The sequence below is a fragment of the Narcine bancroftii genome, chromosome 3 (assembly GCF_036971445.1).
Source record: "Narcine bancroftii isolate sNarBan1 chromosome 3, sNarBan1.hap1, whole genome shotgun sequence".
NCBI lineage: Eukaryota > Metazoa > Chordata > Chondrichthyes > Torpediniformes > Narcinidae > Narcine > Narcine bancroftii.
In genome coordinates, this window is record NC_091471.1 from 364,126,754 (window position 1) to 364,146,826 (window position 20,073).

Consider the following 20,073-nt stretch of genomic DNA (forward strand, 5'->3'; position numbering starts at 1 on the left):
TAGACATCGTTCAATCCGGCATGTTTAAAAGGTTTGTCAGCTGAGTGTTTTAAATTTCTTCCCCAAGACATTAAATGAACTGTTATTTCTCTCCAATGCCCTCTTGGAGAACGATGATGTATTTTTGATAAAATGTCGAACTTGTATTCAACCTTTCATTGTGTGGTGAATAATTTACTGTTGGTGTTTTGTGAAAATATTAAAAAAAAATAGACCACCTATCAGACATTTTCTGATCATTGAACCATTTTTAATTTGAAAATCTATAATTCTGATAAGCTGCTATGGCTCTTTACATATTTGTAATGTTCTTAAATAAAAGGCTAATTTATTCACTGCTTTGGTTACGATCTCATTCTTAATTTCAATAGTTTTAAGATTTTTAAAGTGATGCTAGTGTATAATCCAGTTTTTCTGAAGTGAAATTCATGGAAACAAAGTAGAGTCCTGTAGAATCAACGTGCAGATTTTGGGATGGGTATTTTGTGTACATGACAATAAATGGAGTCTTGAATTAGTTGCAATCTTGGACTTAGTAGATTGTGAATATTAATAGTTCAGCACATTAATTCACAGGGATATTGAAAGAATAAAAATGTTGAACAGAACTACGGCTCTGTTGGACAATAACAGAGCTATTAGGAAGCATAAGAGACTGCAAAAGCTAGAATCTGGAACAATAAGTGATCTGCTGGAAAAATCTAGTGAGTGAAGGGGTGGTGAAGGAATTGTCAAGGTATATGATTTGGATTGAGGCACTGCATCAAGACTGACAAGGAAGATGACTAGCATAAAGAGGGGAGAAGTGAGAGCAGAGCCAGAAGGTGATTCATGGACTAAGGAGGGGTGAAGGGAGATGGGCAGATGGAGCCAGTTGGAGAAATGGGAGCAGTGGAGTTTGTGGATTGGCAGTTGGATGATAGTGGAACTAAACAAGGACGGGGGAGAAGGTGGAGACAGCTAGGAGGGTGATCACCAACACAATCACATAAGGAAATTTAGAACCATTGGGGGAGGTGAATGCTCTTTGGAACCAGATGGGTGGAGGGGTGAAATGTGTGAATTGTAGATGGATGGAACTAGGATGGGGAGGTTGATGAAAATGGGCGATAGGCTGCTGGAAGAGAAGAGGGGAGGAAAAGGAGACAAAATGGGTGAATTGGAAGAATGGGGAAACAACACTGGAGGTAATCATTACCCAAAATTGGAATGTTGAATGCCCTTCACCACTTTGATAACTATCTATTTCTTAGCCCCTCTGCTTTCTGCAACAATAAAGATCCCACAGGTATGTGCCTGGCTGAACTTGTTCTCGACCCTGGACAAGTTCTCTTTCTACAGATCAAAGCTTTAGCCGTGGATGCCCTCATGAGCTTGAGCTATGCTTTTCTTTTGTTGGCTACCTGTAATAATCTTTGTTCCAAAACTTTTGGTATTCCTCCCCAATAATTTCTCCATGATATCAATTATTGCATTGTGAAAATGGTTAATCTTAACTTCAGTGCAACTTCCATCCCGCTCTTAAATTTACTAGGACCATTTTTGTTAATTCTCTATTGCTATAAATGACTTCCGCAGCGGAGTTAGCCAAAACCTCTTCCCACTATGTCTCTTGTTGGGATACTGTCCCTTTCTCCCAGCTTCTGTCTCTACTCCATCTGCTCTGAAGATGAAGTAGAGATAGAAATAGCCTTCTGAAATAGCCTCAAGAAATGTGGCTTTCCTACACCTTTTTCACTTTTTGGATTTCTCAGACTTCTGCTCTCACCCCTCCAAAAAGAGCGGAGATAGATTTTCCCTGGCCCTCACCTTTCACAGTATAAGCACATCTTATAATTTCTACCAGCTGCACTGAGATCATCTACTGGTCACATCTCCCACCCTTTCTACCTTGTACAGCTATTGCTCCCTCTGTGACTCCCTGGTCCATGCATCTACCCTGGTACCCCATGATGCTTGGTACTTTATCCTACATAGACAGGAAATGGCAGATTTGTTTTACACCACCTCTGTCACCACCAGTAAAGGAGCTAAACAAGTCCCTACAAAGATTCATTTGCACTTCTTTCAACTTTGTCTACTGCATTTTAGGCTCTGTGGGCTCGGCATCCACAAGTCGAAGCACACGCCAGATAATTGTAAGACTGAGCACCTGCACTTTGTCTGCAGTGGGCAGCCTGAGCTCTCAAATTTCAATTTCACATATTCTGCCAACTGCATCTTGTCTGCTCCCCCACTTGCCTCCATTTGTCATTCTTCACCCCTCTTTGGTCCACCTATCACCCACTGACCCCTGTGTTGCTCCTCTCCCTCATTTCTTCATACTGTCTTTTTCTCCCTCCAGTCCTGATGCAGCGTTGATAATTCCTCAACCCTGTCTCCCACAGATGCTCTTGACTCCGAGTTCCTAAAGCAAATTGTTCATTGGGTGTTGAAAGTGTAAGAGATCAGTAACACTGATCATTGTGAGAGATCAGTATCACTGATCTAAAAGAAAAGTGAGGCTTGTGAGAGATTAGTACAACTGATAAGATGAGGAAACTAAAATAGATACATGGGTAAATGAATAAAGCCAGTATGAACAGGATAAGACATGGATATTAGAATGCAGGAAGCAGAATCAGTCTTTCACTGTATGAATGAGATAAGGATAGACAATAGATAATAGAATGTAGGAAGTAGAGTTAGTCTGAATAAGATAAGGGTCTTCTAGCCCCAGATAGAATTAGCAGGTTTGCATATGTAATTAGTAAGCCTTGGACAGTATTAGCCAGTTCTACATATGAAGGGTCACAGCCCTGAGGGTCGGGAAGGTGTAAATTAGAACAAAGACAGGTTTGTGAATAAGGACAATGAGGACAATGACATGATGAGACACCGACAGGATACCCCCTGGTCCTCCAAGTGCACAGAAACAGCATGTAGGCAGGCAGGATTGCCTAATGCCAAACTCATCCAGGATGCAGAAGAATGTAAGGGGGAGGGTATTCCTATACTGAAATGAACTGTATAAAAGTTGGGTGAGCCCCAGTGTATGTGTGTATTCCCAGGGTAAGGGGAAAGCACCCAACTTTGCATTGTTGTATAATAAATGTTCTTTGTTCTCAATTTTTGTCTCGAGCAATTTCTGTGAAGGTACTTCTGTTTCTAACAAAAGTTATAAAGCAAAACATGGTGTTGAAATAAATGTATAGTCAGAATGATCCATACATTGAAACTGACCTTGATGATTGCCATGAACCTGTTGGAAAATGCCAGCTTTCTTTCTTTGGCTTGGCTTCGCGGACGAAGATTTATGGAGGGGGTAAAAAGTCCACGTCAGCTGCAGGCTCGTTTGTGGCTGACAAGTCCGATGCGGGACAGGCAGACACGGTTGCAGCGGTTGCAGGGGAAAATTGGTGGGTTGGGGTTGGGTGTTGGGTTTTTCCTCCTTTGCCTTTTGTCAGTGAGGTGGGCTCTGCGGTCTTCTTCAAAGGAGGTTGCTGCCCGCCAAACTGTGAGGCGCCAAGATGCACGGTTTGAGGCGATATCAGCCCACTGGCGGTGGTCAATGTGGCAGGCACCAAGAGATTTCTTTAGGCAGTCCTTGTACCTTTTCTTTGGTGCACCTCTGTCACGGTGGCCAGTGGAGAGCTCGCCATATAACACGATCTTGGGAAGGCGATGGTCCTCCATTCTGGAGATGTGACCCATCCAGCGCAGATGAATCTTCAGCAGCGTGGACTCGATGCTGTCGACCTCTGCCATCTCGAGTACTTCGACGTTAGGGATGTAAGCGCTCCAATGGATGTTGAGGATGGAGCGGAGACAACGCTGGTGGAAGCGTTCTAGGAGCCGTAGGTGGTGCCGGTAGAGGACCCATGATTCGGAGCCGAACAGGAGTGTGGGTATGACAACGGCTCTGTATACGCTTATCTTTGTGAGGTTTTTCAGTTGGTTGTTTTTCCAGACTCTTTTGTGTAGTCTTCCAAAGGCGCTATTTGCCTTGGCGAGTCTGTTGTCTATCTCATTGTCGATCCTTGCATCTGATGAAATGGTGCAGCCGAGATAGGTAAACTGGTTGACCGTTTTGAGTTTTGTGTGCCCGATGGAGATGTGGGGGGGCTGGTAATCATGGTGGGGAGCTGGCTGATGGAGGACCTCAGTTTTCTTCAGGCTGACTTCCAGGCCAAACATTTTGGCAGTTTCCGCAAAGCAGGACGTCAAGCGCTGAAGAGCTGGCTCTGAATGGGCAACTAAAGCGGCATCGTCTGCAAAGAGTAGTTCACGCACAAGTTTCTCTTGTGTCTTGGTGTGAGCTTGCAGGCGCCTCAGATTGAAGAGACTGCCATCCGTGCGGTACCGGATGTAAACAGCGTCTTCATTGTTGGGGTCTTTCATGGCTTGGTTCAGCATCATGCTGAAGAAGATTGAAAAGAGGGTTGGTGCCAGAACACAGCCTTGCTTCACGCCATTGTTAATGGAGAAGGGTTCAGAGAGCTCATTGCTGTATCTGACCCGACCTTGTTGGTTTTCGTGCAGTTGGATAATCATGTTGAGGAACTTTGGGGGACATCCGATGCGCTCTAGTATTTGCCAAAGCCCTTTCCTGCTCACGGTGTCGAAGGCTTTGGTGAGGTCAACAAAGGTGATGTAGAGTCCTTTGTTTTGTTCTCTGCATTTTTCTTGGAGCTGTCTGAGGGCAAAGACCATGTCAGTAGTTCCTCTGTTTGCGCGAAAGCCGCACTGTGATTCTGGGAGAATATTCTCGGCGACACTAGGTATTATTCTATTTAGTAGAATCCTAGCGAAGATTTTGCCTGCAATGGAGATTCCCCACAATTAACAGTAAGTTCTGTGCAAGTGGAAGCCTTAAACGTGTTGGCCTGGTTTATCGCAGTAATATTCCAGTTGTGGTTTGCTTTCAACTCAACAAGAAATCGACAAGTTGAAGAAACACTTGCTATATTCCTCAGCAATCACAGTGGTCTGCTGCCATATTAGTTGAGTTTATTTACAGTAAAACCCCTGTTATCTGAAATTCAAGCAACTTGGAAAAATTGGCAGAAAATAAATAGATCAATAATACAGGTTTAAAATTGGTGCACCTCGCCAATAGTTCGTCAATCATGCCATATGTAATCTCAAGCAACTGGAAAATTCACTTATCTGGCATTTAGCAGTCCCTATGGGCGCTGGATACGAGAGGTTTTACTGTATTTGAATGGAAGTGAGTGACTGCAAATACGAGCAAATGTAGGTTAAATTGTTTGCTTTAATGTTTACGATGGAAGTGTTTTACGTGATTTACTTTTTGGTTTTTAATATTTTAATTGTTTAATTACTGCATAATGGGTATCTGAAGATAAGCGTATACAGAGCCGTTGTCATACCCACACTCCTGTTCGGCTCCGAATCATGGGTCCTCTACCGGCACCACCTACGGCTCCTAGAACGCTTCCACCAGCGTTGTCTCCGCTCCATCCTCAACATCCATTGGTGCGCTTTCATCCCTAACGTCGAAGTACTCGAGATGGCAGAGGTCGACAGCATCGAGTCCACGCTGCTGAAGATCCAGTAGCGCTGGATGGGTCACGTCTCCAGAATGGAGGACCATCGCCTTCCCAAGATCGTGTTATATGGCGAGCTCTCCACTGGCCACCGTGACAGAGGTGCACCAAAGAAAAGGTACAAGGACTGCCTAAAGAAATCTCTTGGTGCCTGCCACATTGACCACCGCCAGTGGGCTGATAACGCCTCAAACCGTGCATCTTGGCGCCTCACAGTTTGGCGGGCAGCAACCTCCTTTGAAGAAGACCGCAGAGCCCACCTCACTGACAAAAGGCAAAGGAGGAAAAACCCAACACCCAACCCCAACCAACCAATTTTCCCCTGCAACCGCTGCAACCGTGTCTGCCTGTCCCGCATCGGACTGGTCAACCACAAACGAGCCTGCAGCTGACGTGGACTTTTTACCCCCTCCATAAATCTTCGTCCGCGAAGCAAAGCCAAAGAAAGAAAAAAAAAAAATGGGTATCTGAATGTCAGACCATCAGGAGCATTAAAAATTCTTGGCAGTGTCGGACTCTGGCTTTACCTTACTCTTAATTTAGTCTATGTGTGGTCTGAGTCCAGCGTGCTCGTTGAATGAAGTGATAGGAGAAGGTATTCGGTTCAACAGTCAATTTATTACACAGCACAAGAATAAAGCTTAACAGAGCTCTGGGTCAGTCGTTAGTTCATAGGTCACCTGCACAGTGAGCTACTCCCCAAGACTGACCCCTATTGTCCAGTTTGCTCAGTTTATATAGATCAACCTTATCATATAGAACAAAAGTTGGCTTCCTTTGCTAGATCTTTTTGCATAAGGGTTATCACAAGTCATCTCCTGTTTTGCAGATATCTGGGGTATAGCACTCCCATCTTAATCCTCCAGGCCAGACTATCCTGTTGTGTTGATCAGAAATTAATTCATCCCCAGATATTTCTAATCACCATTCTGTTCCTGTCTGGCCAATTTCTGCTGTTCTCTTTAACACCTCCTCATGCCTTAATCTTCCTCCTAGACTGGTTTTCCATTCCCTTTGTTTCTTGCAGGCCATTCTTTGTTCTGGTCTGGCCTGTGTCTCCTGTGCTACTCACCACCTCCTTCAGTTGGAGCATTCCTCCTAAATCATTTTATGCATTTTCTCTCCCTGTATTTTGCGAGCAGACCATTTTGCTCAGCCAACTTTGCTCCATGCTGTGATTGCCACTTAATCACATTCCTCTTTTCCCCTGAACCATGCAGTAAATATACACTTATTAATTAATCATTTATTTCATAATGTTTTAACCCCTAGATTCCAACAGCAGTCAGAATTTTTTAAAATTGTGTCGTGGCAGATCTTGTTTAGACATTGTATTGTGTAAAGCATGCTATTTAAAATCCATGCCTAACTTTCCCACAAATTGATATTGGGTTGAGGAATCAAGATCCATGCAACTGCAGAGTCATGAGGGATCAAAGCACCATTATGAGAATTCTTAAGACCAGAAATCTGCAAAGGGACAAGGGACAGGGTGGATGAGTGAATGGGCTTTGGTGATCGTTATGGTATGATGTGCAGAATTTTCAATGAGTTTCAGCTTGGTGTGAAGCCAAGGAGACAGGCAGGGAACCCACAGACGCTCGGAGCCTCTGAAGAGACTCTGTTTTGCTTCTCTTTCTCTTCATCAGGCGTGCAGAACAATGCTCATGGTGACTCTGTTCACCTTAAGTCAGACAAAATTTGATGTATAATCAAATATATACATTTTACGTATTGTTAAATGACAATAAAAGGAACCTCGAAGAAGACCATTGGAATACTAAAGTGGCCAGCAAAACTTCACAAGATAAATCAGTTTTTGTGGGATGTGCTTCCTAGTAGCTTTGGATCTCTATTTCCTCTGTTAATGACTGGATTATTTTACTAAATTGGCCAAAGCTTGTTTAATATTCTTTGGGAAATACTAAAGTGTTAATTATAGTGCAAATTTCATAAACTAGTTTGATTGTTTTTGTATTCTTTTGTTAAATATTAACGAAAAGCACAAATGTGCTTTATGCAGATTTATAAAGTATTCAGAGGTAAAATGGGAATGAATGAGATAATATCCACAGAATCTAACAAGTTATGATTTTTAACTGATAACAGTTAATGCTTGCATTCTATTTAAACTGGTCATATTACACCTGAGGTCGTTTACAATTTAAAATGTAATATTTCAGCCTTGACATCTAATCTATGCAGCTGGATAATTGTAGACCACTGTTCTTTGCTAATTATAGACTTTCTTCAGTAATTAGAATGTAATTGCTTCAGGCTGAAAGGACAGGTTTCCACTGTTTGATATTTTTTTACATCTTCACTTGAAATAAGTTTTGTGAAATTGTAGAGAAGTGTGTTTTCAAACTATCTTGGGCCTTTGGTATGCTTTTACAATTGCATTGCGATAAAGGAGTCAAACTTGAAATTTAAGACAATTTCAGTGTTTTGTCTCAATATTTGCTTCCAGTGGGTGACATTTCCAAATCCAGCTTTGTATTAGTGAAGCTTAATGTTACAGCTGATGGGAACCTCTCAAAAGATGCCCAGGCAATCTGGAATATTTCCAAACTAAAGCAGCTAACTCATGATTGACATTTTGACACCCTGTTGAGCATAATGAGCAAATTAACATCTATGGAATGAAAAATTTTCCAGACTGTTTAAGGATCTACTGTGGGCAGGTTACAACATTGGAGGGACTCAGCAATTTGGACAGCATCCATGGAGGGGAAGAGAAGAAAACATTTCAGATCATGACCTTTATTCAAGACTATAAATGTGACGGAAAGATAGCAAGTTGAAAAGAAGGGGTTGGAACAGCTAGAGGTAATGGGATACTGGATAATGAAACTGGGAGAGGTGGATTGGGGAGGCAAGTAGGGGAGGAGACTACTGGAGGGGAGATGTAAAATGGGAACAGATAAAGGACTGATGGAAACAGTAGAACTGAATTGGGAAATTCAATGTTCTTGCTATTGGGTTTTGGGCTACTCAGGCAGAATATAATACGCTGTTCCTTGTGTTTATGTTTGTCCTTGTCCTGGCTATGGATGAGGCAGAGGGCTGACAGGTCAGTGTGGCAATGGTAAGATTCCAGCATCTTCAATTTCTTGTTTGTCTGTTGCAAATTGGCCAATCAGTATACGTGGTGATCGATATTAGAGAAAAGTATTGATGACTAGTATTTGAGTGCTTCAGGCTAGATTTCACTCTTTTGAATGTTTGCTTCTTGCCATCCTTGTCAAATGGATTTTGTTAGGCACGGACAATGAAACACTATGCTCCAGACTGTTGTAATCAATCAGCCTTATCAACAGCTGAAGATCTGAGACCATTGAATATTCCTTTACATTTTTTTTTGCAGTTATTTTGTTCTGAATAAAGCTTTGTATTTTGGCATCCTGGTCTGGACTCTTCCTCTGGCCAGTCTTATGCTTATGCCTTCCTGTTTTTTCATTCCTTGAAAAGAGGGTCATTAATATATCATTATCTCCTATGGACCCTGCAAGTCTGGCTGAGTTCCTCTAGCATTTCTTTTGTGTTTTTATTACTCCTTTTAAATACCAGTTGCACCATGTGTTTCTAAGATACATCAGAGGTGTGCAAAAAAAGGCTTCATCTTCTGATTCAAATTTTTTGTTGATGATTAACCTCAATAAATTAAATATTTTTTTTTTCAAAATCATTAATTCAACAGCACACAATTTTAATGATAAATTCTTGATATTTTGATTGTGACCAATTGTAGATGGTAAAATAGACATGGAAATTCCACTTTTATTTTTGGCATTTTCCCTCATTTCAGTTCTTGATTTCCTTCACCAAGGGCCTGTTTCTATTTGCCTACCTGCTTTCTTTTCTCCCCAGCTTTACCCTGCCATATCTAATCCATGACATCAAAATCTCCTCCAAACTCAGAGACTTATTAAGAATGTTTATTTTTGCATTTTATTGATTTTCTCTCTGTATTGCAATCAGTTTGTTTACATTTCTTTATTTTTTTTCATACATGCATACCTTGTGTACATTTTTTTTGCTCTACCAATAAGTGATAATTCTGCCTTGCCCACAGGAAAAGAATTTCAGTGTTGTATGTAATGTCATTTATGTATTCTGCAAATAAATTTGAACTTTGATATTTCCTGCAGCATTGAATTTTCTTCCTCACAATGCTAATTTTCAAAGATTGATCAGATATTTACAAATAATGGCATTGTTTGATGCTCAGAATTTTAAATTGATCCTTAAAGTAATTATGAACAAAACACTGAAAAAATCAGAAAGGTTCATGGATTGATGCCAGTTCATACAGTAAATATGCACTTTGTTTTCTGATAAAATCTCACTTTAATGAGAAGAATATTTGCTGCACGCTTTATTATTGTGAATGTTTTTTGTGAATAGCACTTTGGGGAATAAACGAGATGAATTTTCAAATGGCTAACAACTGGTGGATGAGTATTTAATGGGTTTGTGCATCTGAAAACTGATTCATTAAAGTCCTACCATCCAGAAAAAGGGGTTAAAAGACCAGATAAAGGAACTTCCCATTGAACATTCCTGATAGAAGTGACTTGGGCGACTGCATATTTTCAGTTTTATTGTATTGAATATTTGTTTTGCAAGTTATCCACAAAGGCACTTCTTTGATTGCAATTGATGCCGTCAATCTTGAAATAACTATCAAGAACATCTACAGAGAACACTGCCATTGGAGATAAGCAGCAATCATCAGGGATCTACACCACCCAGCATATGCTCTGTTCTTGCTGCTGTCATCAGGAAAAAGGTGTTGGTGTCACAAGGCTCGCACCAAGTCCATTACCCCTCCACCACCAGACTCCTCAACAACAAACTCAGTCTGGGTCTCCTTTAAGGACTCTTACTTTTGCACTTTATTGATTTATTTTCTCTCTATGGCACACTCAGTTTGTTTACATTTCTTTCTTTACACGTGTACATTGAGTACAGTTTTTGCACTATCAATAAGTGGTAATTCTGCTTGCCTGCCCGAAAAAAGAATCTCATGATTGTATGCGATGTCATGTTTGCACTTAAGCAATAAATCTGGTGGTTGGTTTAGGCAGTTTATTCAAGTTTCAGCCACACTATCTAGTTTTTATAAAATACCTGCCAAATGTACTTTTCTGCAAAGGTTTGTGGGTGGTGATCATGAAGGGGTATTGCTTCCTTCTGCCATTGTAGATGGAAGTTATGTAGTACTTTCAAGCTGTGGGAGTTTTGTCTAAATGATTTCATATGATGTGAGGTGATGCTGAGCTGATGAGATAGCTTTCAGGACATGATGTGATCTTTTTATATATTGTCGGAACATTAATTGAAATGTGCTTTGTTTACTTTGTAGCTTGATTGGCTTAATGTTGGGGACATGCATTGCTTTTTATGTTGTAATCGCTGACTTGGGATCAAATTTCTTTGCACAGTTGCTTGGACTTCAGGTAAGCAAACTTTCCTGTAACACTTTAACTGGGAAAAAAAATTAATTTTGAAGAGTGAAGAATAAATTAATAAGAGTTTACTAAATTGAGCAAAGTAACTAACTCTTTGGTGCATTGGATTTCATAAAACAAACAGGACCATCAGGATATAAAGTTGTTCCATCAACCAGGTGAAAAGTGTATGTACTCTACAGTCAAGCTTGACTGGTACCACTGGTACCCATTTCATTAGTCTTGTTTGCAAATACTCTCATTAAAGAATGTTAATAATATGCATGCAAATCGGCTAGTAGATTTGTTTTGATAACAGGGGTTTTATTTTTATGGTTCAAGTGATCACCAAAAGCCAATGCTGTATGAACTCATTTAGACCATGTATAGAGCAACAGATTTGCAGGTCACTTTTGGTTTCAGCTAATTTTTTTTAATGGTCAAATTGTCTTAACTTTACAAAACCCTTTGAATTTTAATTTATTATTACTTTTAAAGCTCCACTAAACTCACATTATTGAATTTTAATTAAATAAAAAGGAACAAAATTTAATCTGGGAACTGAAGTAACAACCAAAACAATTTAAGATTCACTTAGTGTGATTAGAATGTTTTTATTTGCGTACTTGTGTTATATTTATAAAACCAATTTTGTATTTTAAATACTTTTTTAGTTTATGTCATCTATTTACAAGGGAAAATGGAGAGAAACACATTTGTCATCAATTGGTGAGGAGAGTCTAACCTTTGAGCTTTACTGTTTTTGTTTTAGGTAACGCAGGGATTCCGTGTATTCTTGCTCTTTGCTGTTTCTGTATTTATAGTGTTGCCACTGAGTTTGCAGAGAAACATGATGGCTTCTATTCAGTCCTTCAGTGCAATGGCTTTAATATTCTACACGCTCTTCATGTTTGTGGTAATTACCATCACTTGCATTCTGCTGTCTTTAATTGACCAAGTTTATGTCTAATCACAGCAATTCAGTTGGCAGGTTTTTAAACATTTTTGATTCAGTTTCAGTTGTAATGGGAGCTAGCTTTGAACTTTATGGTAAAGTTGTGCAGTTAATTGTTAAAATATCACCCATATAAGGCGAAGATTAAAATGTTAAATATAATCAACTTAAACATGTATTAGATTGCTTACTAACTATGCAAAATTGTATTCCCAGGCCAGTATGTTGAATGCACACTGTTTTAATCTGTGTATTCTCAATAAAAAAAACCATAAATAGTTGAAGATTTGACACATTGAAAAATGGGAACCAAATTGTCTCCTTAACAATGCAGAATGTTGTCCTGGTAGAATTAATTCAGATTTTTTGGGAGAACACATTTAATATGCATTTTCATCTTGTATTGCTATTTTTAAAAAAAACACTACCGAAAAACATTTACCATTGGAAAGATTTCGTGAACATTTCTGTAATTAACTAAAAATATCTGCAGTTTCTCTGTATTTTCCCAGTTGCTGGAAAAGATGTTAGAATGTTTGTATGTTAGAATAAATGTGTCAACAGGTTGAATTGAAACAGGTACACGTCTCATAAATATAGTCTCTAGACCTCCCTACCACGACCACCACCCATCAAGGTGAGGGTGTCACTCATTCACACTCTCAAAAATTAATATTAACTAACTAATAAATAAAGACAGATAGATAGATAAATAAATAGATAGATAAATAAATAGATAAATAGATAGATAGATAAATAGATAGATAGATAAATAGATAGATAGATAAATAGATAGATAGATAAATAGATAGATAGATAAATAGATAGATAGATAAATAAATAGATAAATGGATAGATGGATAAATAAATAAATATAGTCTCTATATTTAAAAAAAAGCCATTTTGACGTTTTCTTGCTTCCAGTGTCCATTTGTAATTTTTCTCCATTAATGACTCATTTTTTTCCTTAAGTCTATTCTAAACATTTCAATCTTAAAATCAAAATTCTTAGGTACTTGGACTTGGTTATGATATTTCCAAAGCCATTTTCTTCTGATTAGAATGCAAATTTTAAGTTTTGAGTAAAGTTCAAAAACTTTAAAGTTCCTTTCTATGTTGGAGAGGAAAATTTAACGGAATTAATTGGTTTTAGTCACCTTTTCTGTTTTGATTTCCAAATGAAAATTAATCTCAGTGGCGTGAAGTTTCATTTTGGTTGAGGCCCTGCTGTAGACTATATAATACAAGTGATATGTCGCTGAGAAAGAAAATGGAGGTTAGGAAATTACAGAAGAATTAAAGAACTTTCTTCACAGAACTGAGACAAATTGCCACCAAGGATGGCTGCCTATCCTTTGTGCTGGAATAAGTCATTATAAATTAAAAATAGAATCCATTGTGATTCCGTTTGTGCATTTGGAAGGTCCAGCACTCAAATGCAGGAAAATTGTGTGCTTTAAATTGGATGGTATGAAACCAATCTAAACAATAGGCCATAAAAATAGAAATGGGCATATTATCCAATGTGCAGTAAAATTACGGCTGATATGTGGCTCCACCTTCTAACTTTTTCTCCTAATACTTCTATTAAGAGAAAAATACAGTTGAGATTAAACATTTATAATTGATTGAGCATCAGTTGCCAGTTGAGGAGGTGTTCCAAATTTCTGCTTGCATATCCATCAAGTCTGATGGATAAAATTAATATGGGAAAATGATGGAAGGGTGGAAAGGAAATGTAATTATAGAAGATTATACTGAAGCTAAATCATCCTGATAATTCCATGGCAAAAACCCTGATCCTCTTGACAAATTTGAGATCTGTCAGCATATCCAATGGAATGTTGCAGTGAGCACAAACCTGCTGAAATCCCAATGTGCTGGAGAATTTGCTCATGGATACTTTGAAAATGGCTAAATGAAGCTCCCATTTTGTCACCTGACAAGTGTTAATTGACACTTCTCATCTGAAGTAATGAGCATTCAGCCCTGAATGTTCTTGGTCAAATGTACCTGAATCAGTGAGGTGCAGTCCTCTGCAATACCTCGGTTCAAACATGTTCCAAAGAGCTGAATTCCAGAAATGACATTGAGTCTGAGGTTCATTGGAAATATGCTCATGAGTTTTATAAATAAACAGAAATTTGCTTACTTAGGGTGCCTGGTCAGTACCATAAACCGTTAACCTCCAACTGCCATGAAGGTCATTCAGCTGGTACAGCAAACCCATTCTTTAATCTTCTCCTCTAAACTGCACCATTGTGACTTGGAAATGTTTTGCAATTTCTTCATTGTAACTAAGCCTTTATCCTAATGCTTGCAACCTAATAGTGTATAGGGTGTACATTCACCAGAAGGATTGCAGTGGTTCAAGAAAGTAGCAGTTGGGAACAATCCTTAAATCTGGCCTTGGCAATTACGTTCAGGTTCTGAAAAACAAATAAGTAAATTGGATAAACAAATTGATGGTAAATTTTTAAGGTTGTATAGGATTTATTGTACAGTTTTACATACCGATTAGTGTGCTATGATATTTTTGTTGTGAATCTTGGATGCAAATTATCCATTCCCACTATCTTTTGCCTTTTACCATTATCCCAGTTTTAAGCTCCCATGTCATTTATTCTACCTTGCATCTTCCATTTTATCCCCTTCCCCTGTCTCCATCTCAGCATCTTAAAACTTTATCTAATTATTCCCATTTCAGATGAAACTTAATTCTGCTGAATTGTTAAATGCTTTTCTGTTTGTATTCCGAATATTTTCATTATTTTGTACCTTTTTCATATAACTCATATTTAAAAATAAATCATGCCCTGTTGGTCCCTTAAATCTGTAATATGTTTTCATTTGGGAGAATGTAAGTATTTCATCTTCAGAATTCAGTGGAAAACTGCTTCTTGGTGAATTTGCCAGCAAATCTTCTTAATCGTGCAGCCTGCAATTTTTAGTGTTTTTGAACTTTACTCAAAACTTAAAATTTGCATTGGATGAGGAATCTCTGATGAAAGGAAACTTGAGTAAAAATAGCATTCAATATTGGACATTGCCAGCGTCTGTCTACCTGCAGGTGTCATTTTTGACAATCTACCATTAAATCTTGTTTTTGATTAAAATTCACATTTGTGAATTTGATGTGGTGCTTGAAATACTGCAGGCATATTTCAGGTTGATTTTGTTTTGCAATTTGATTTTGAAACTTTTAAAATTTTGAATATTTCCAAGTGTTAAATTGTGATTTGGAGCAGCAGAATAATTCTGAGGTATGTTTTTCCAAATGGCCAAAAAATTGATCTGCTTAAGCTAATCATTCTTGGCTTCCCTTATGAAATCCCAAGATGTTTTCTAAGATGCACATCAATTCTTCCAACCCTGCTGAGGGCTGGGATTTAAACTTTAGTACAAAATGTATGGCTTTGTGCACAACATTGCTGCATTGATTTGCAATACATTTAATACGTCCCAGTAATCAGTGGTACTTGGAGTGAGTCATTATAATGAATCAAATAATGACTCTCACATTGAGATGGAGTGCACTTAAGAAATTTGTGCAGCTAAGTTTGAGATACAATTGCAGGAGATTTTAAATGTTTTGGATGTGATTTATGGTTTAGTTTACAGTTTTTTTAATTTGTGTGGAGAATAAACTTTGACAGAATTTGAAATAGTTGAAATGTAATAAATAATTTCTCAAAATTTAAAGTGCGATGATAAAATAATACTTTGTGAAATATTCTGAGATCTGAATGTCATGAGGTCTGGACCAAATATGCAGGTGAATATAGGTTAATTAATGGAATGATTTTAACCTTGAGGCATCTCAGCAGTGCCATTATAAAGGATTTTGGTGCAAGAAAAATATTTCCCCTTTAAGTTATTTCAAAAGTAAAACAAAATGCATTTGACTCATCATTGAATGTTTGATGCAGGAGGAATGTAAAGATAGTCAAGTAATCAGTCAGCAGAATGAGTCCCTCCATATTATTGGGGTGAAAGCTGGAATAGTTTTGGAAATAATGATCTTCGGAGTCTTTGCAATAGATTAAGATAGACAAAATAGTCAATATTAATATACTAATGATCTTGTGGGGCACTTATCTACAAAATAACCACTGTTCTGAACATTGCTTTATTATCTGATAACTTTTATGTTACTGTTCCATTACAGATTGTGCTGTCTTCATTTAAGCATGGTCTCTTCAGTGGTCAGTGGTTGAGACGCGTCAGTTACATTCGCTGGGATGGCTTCTTTCGATGCATCCCCATCTATGGCATGTCCTTTGCTTGTCAATCGTAAGTACTTTGTTTATTCATTCTTTGTGCTTGAAGAGTGACCAAAATTTTAAGTGAATTTAAGGGAGCAATGTAAAGTAGATAGCTGGAGGCATGTAGGATTGTGGAAATTCCTAGATGTGGCTTGGGTACTTTAATCTTATTGTCCAAAAGGGAGAAAGTCCTTCTGTTGAAATGGTTAATTCTATTGTTGAGATGGTTGGTTGAAAAGATGTCGGTGCAAGGTTGCAGGGATTTAGACGAAGATATCAATTTGAAATTGGAAGGTATTTTCTATTGGTTATCCTTGATATGTCATAGTCACAGTGGGAGAGGATCAGCTTTAGCACCTTGAAGAGCAGACTTTAGGACCTTCGCTTGTTGCAGAGCTGCATTAAAGGTCAAGCCCGGGGTCTCCAGTAAACGTTGCCTGATATACCCCCATTCCAATCCACATGAATGCGTCCAGCATTAAGCGCTCTCGGTGGGCTTTGGCCATGGCAGCAGCTCAAGCACAGGCTGTGGATAACTCTTTTTGTGCAAGCTCGAAGGCATCTTCGCTCTCTCTTGCCTGTCGTTTTTGAATGTGAAGCTGATGTCTTGCGAACAATTGTGTTCTGTGGCATATCATAATGAGTCCTGAGGAGATTCACTGTATTCTGGTGGACAGCTGTCTCTCTGACCACGGAGTAGGGCACTTCTCCAAGGAGGGCCACAAGATGGTCCATTTTCGCTGCGTCTTGCAAAGCATTGTTCACTCGCATGTATGCTTTTAAACACTGGAACCAGTGGTGAAAAATTTCTCCAGCTCAGGTGGCATCTTGATCTACCTCGAGTCTTCCAGGTTTCAGAGAAGTATCCATGATTGTTCGTCTGTTAATAAAATTGATATGCCATAAGGACCAGTCAAGTATCATTCCAATACTGGGCTTTTATTTACAGATGAAAAGCCACCTCTAAACTGGCCAGTGGGAAAGGTTCTCCATCTGTTATATCTCTACAGCCATAGCCAATAGCAAGCAGTCAGTATAATATGCCCCTCCCCATTACATAACAATCCTCCATTAGGAAAAAAAGCATACTTTTTTTTCAAAATTAACTTTATTAACCAAGATGAAATCTTGATTTTTATATAAAATGCAGGCCATTTATCAGTACATTTATTTGCAAAGGCTGAATTAAGATGGTTTGATAACAACAGTGTGAAGTATGCTCACAAAAGATTTTGTTTTAATTGCGTCAACCATACTCTGCTGTATCCATAGTAATTCTTCCAACCTGCGAGTTGCTGGAGGATCTCAGTGGGTCAGGTAGTATCCATGGGTAGAAATATGCAGATAACATTGTGGTCAGGACTCTTATTGAAATGGGTAGAGAGAGAGACCACTGGGAAGGTCTCGCCACCTCCACTACCACCTTATGTTTGCTACCCTTCAACCCCTTGGCTCTTCTCCAGCTTTCCCCATTCATATAAAATTTATATATTTTTTCACATTAGACTCGATCTGAAACATTTCTACCCCTGGATACTGTCTAACCTGCTGAGTTCATCCAGCACTCCATTGTTTGCTCAAGGTTCCAGCATCTGTAGTTTGTGTTTCTCTTCCTCCAAGTATATTAATTTGATCTTGTTTTAGTTGAGCAAAGTGGCCAAGTCAGTGTTTGCATTTTCTTGTCTCAAAAATCTTTGCTGCCTGAAATTTTTTTCCATTTTAAGATGAAAGATGAAATCTTGTACGATTAAATGTGCCTGAGTGTTAGCTAAGGGTCACTCATAATTCCACATAATTACTTGGCAGATTGTCACTTTGGGTTCTCACTGCGGAGTCTGAAACTGACACTTCAAGGCAATGTTGAAGAAACACTGTCAACAAATGAGATGCTATCTAGAAATCAGATGTTGTTTGTCTGGTATTATCACGGTAATGACACACCAAAGCTCTTTATTTGCTGTAAACCACATTGGGATAACCTAAAATTTGAAAGTCAAATGAAAATCTTTCCGTCCCAAAATTTTACCAATAGTACTCTGCTTCAGCATTTTATTTGCAAAATGATTTTTAATTCTTGATACTCTGAATTACTTAGTAAATACAAATGCATTTTCTGCAGAAAATAATCCTGTAGGTAAGTATGAAGATGGATTGACTTTTGTGAAAGGCAGAATGGTTGCCTTGATTCCAGGAGAGCACTTTGATAAATTTCCTCCCAATGCACAGGAAAAGGTGAGGAATTTAGTCTGCAATGTCATGGGATTTTGAGACATTCCCTGAAATTAACTTTTTGTTCAATTGTCAGTTTCACTTTAATCTTATTATTTCAGTTAAGTCTGCATTATGTTGTCGTTGAATTCAAACTTTTCATCATCGGAAGATGCTGGTTTATTCACAGTTCCAACGACATCTCTAATCCAATCCAATCAAATCAAATGCTATCTTCAGGATGTAGTGAGCTTCATTGAAGGTGGGGTGTTTTGTGGCCTGAGTTAGTTTCTGTATTGGAGGTATTACAGATTTAATTGAGTATGTTGGGATGATTTAATTCCACTATTTCTTCACAGCCAAGTGTTGCCAACCTATGACATTTTGGACGAACCATCTGTGAAAAGAATGAGTAGCATCTTCTCCTCAGCACTAAATGTGGTTAATACATTTTATGTAACTGTAAGTCTTTTGTTTATACTCTGTGCAACTTAGTATAATAATAAAAATTATTTCACATTTTAGAACATTTCAATTTAATAAATGACAAGAAATGCTTGAAATTGAAATAATACATCTGAATAAATCTTTAGTTTAAAAAGTAAGAGAATTTATCTCTGTTTCACTGGTAGAGCTGCTATAAAATATTGAACAAAGATCCAAGAATGTTGAGTGTAATTTAGGAAAATTGTTCTTCACGTTTTTAGTTTTGGTTTGTGGCTATTTCATTATAACATTAAGCAGAATTGTTTTTATTTTGAAGGCAAGGTGTGTGTTTCTCAGTAATTTATATACATGTAGTGTACTCTCATAGTTATTCCTTTAAAGTATACAATGTTCGACTAGGATGATTCCACTAGGAATAAAAACGGTTATTATTGACAGCTCTTAGCCTATATTCATTGGAATTTAGAATGGGGAGCGGTGGTGGGGGGGGGGGGATCTTATTGAAACATTTTTAATGTTGAAAGGCATGGACAGAGTAGATGTAGAAAGGTGGTTTCCCATGGTGGGGAGTCAAGGACAAGAAAGGAGGGTCTGTTTAGGACAGAGATTTAGCCAGAGGGTGATACATATGTAGAATTTGTCGACACAGGCAGCTGTAGAGGCCAGGTCACTGAGTATATTTAAGGCAGAGATTGATAGGTTCTTATTTAGCCAGGGCATCAAAGGTTTTGGGGAGAAGGCCAGGTAGTGGGGCTGAGAAGGAAAAATGGATCAGCTCATGATTAAATGGTGGGGAAGATTTGATGGGCTGAATAGCCTGTTTCTGCTCCTATGTCTTGTGGTCTTCAATGAATAGTTCGATTAGCTCCAAGAATGTATAATTAAAAAAAAAATCAGTTGCGTTGAGTGTAAATGTGGATAGGCTTTTTCAATTAAGAAAGGGGGAGATTCAAACTAGAGGACATGGTTTAAGGTTGAAGGGGGAAAATTATAAGGGGAACATGAGGGGAAATTTCTTGACGCAGAGGGTGGTGGGGATGTGGAATGAGCTTCCGGCAGACATGGTCGAGGCGGGATCATTGGTTACATTTAAGGAAAGACTGGATCGTTACATGGATAGGAGGGGACTAGAGGGGTAAGGACCGGGTGCTGGTCAGTGGGACTAGGAGGGTGGGGATTTGCTACGGCATGGACTA

At 38.6% G+C, this 20,073-nt stretch overlaps 1 protein-coding gene across 7 annotated transcripts in view; it reads left to right on the forward strand.

Annotated features, from left to right (window-relative positions):
• slc38a10 (solute carrier family 38 member 10) overlaps window positions 1–20,073 on the forward strand; it is a 111,064-nt gene that overhangs the window by 13,218 nt on the left and 77,773 nt on the right. For 3 of the 7 annotated variants that reach the window (XM_069930155.1, XM_069930149.1, XM_069930151.1), the window contains exons 5-9: window positions 10,918–11,011; window positions 11,677–11,731; window positions 11,827–11,918; window positions 16,126–16,250; window positions 18,790–18,892. In XM_069930155.1, the coding sequence (XP_069786256.1) occupies window positions 10,918–11,011; window positions 11,677–11,731; window positions 11,827–11,918; window positions 16,126–16,250; window positions 18,790–18,892 (469 nt within the window). Of the gene's footprint in view, window positions 1–10,917; window positions 11,012–11,676; window positions 11,732–11,774; window positions 11,919–16,125; window positions 16,251–18,342; window positions 18,455–18,552; window positions 18,693–18,789; window positions 18,893–20,073 lie in introns of those variants that run through there. The other 4 variants (XM_069930152.1, XM_069930150.1, XM_069930154.1 and 1 more) reach the window with 3 other exon arrangements.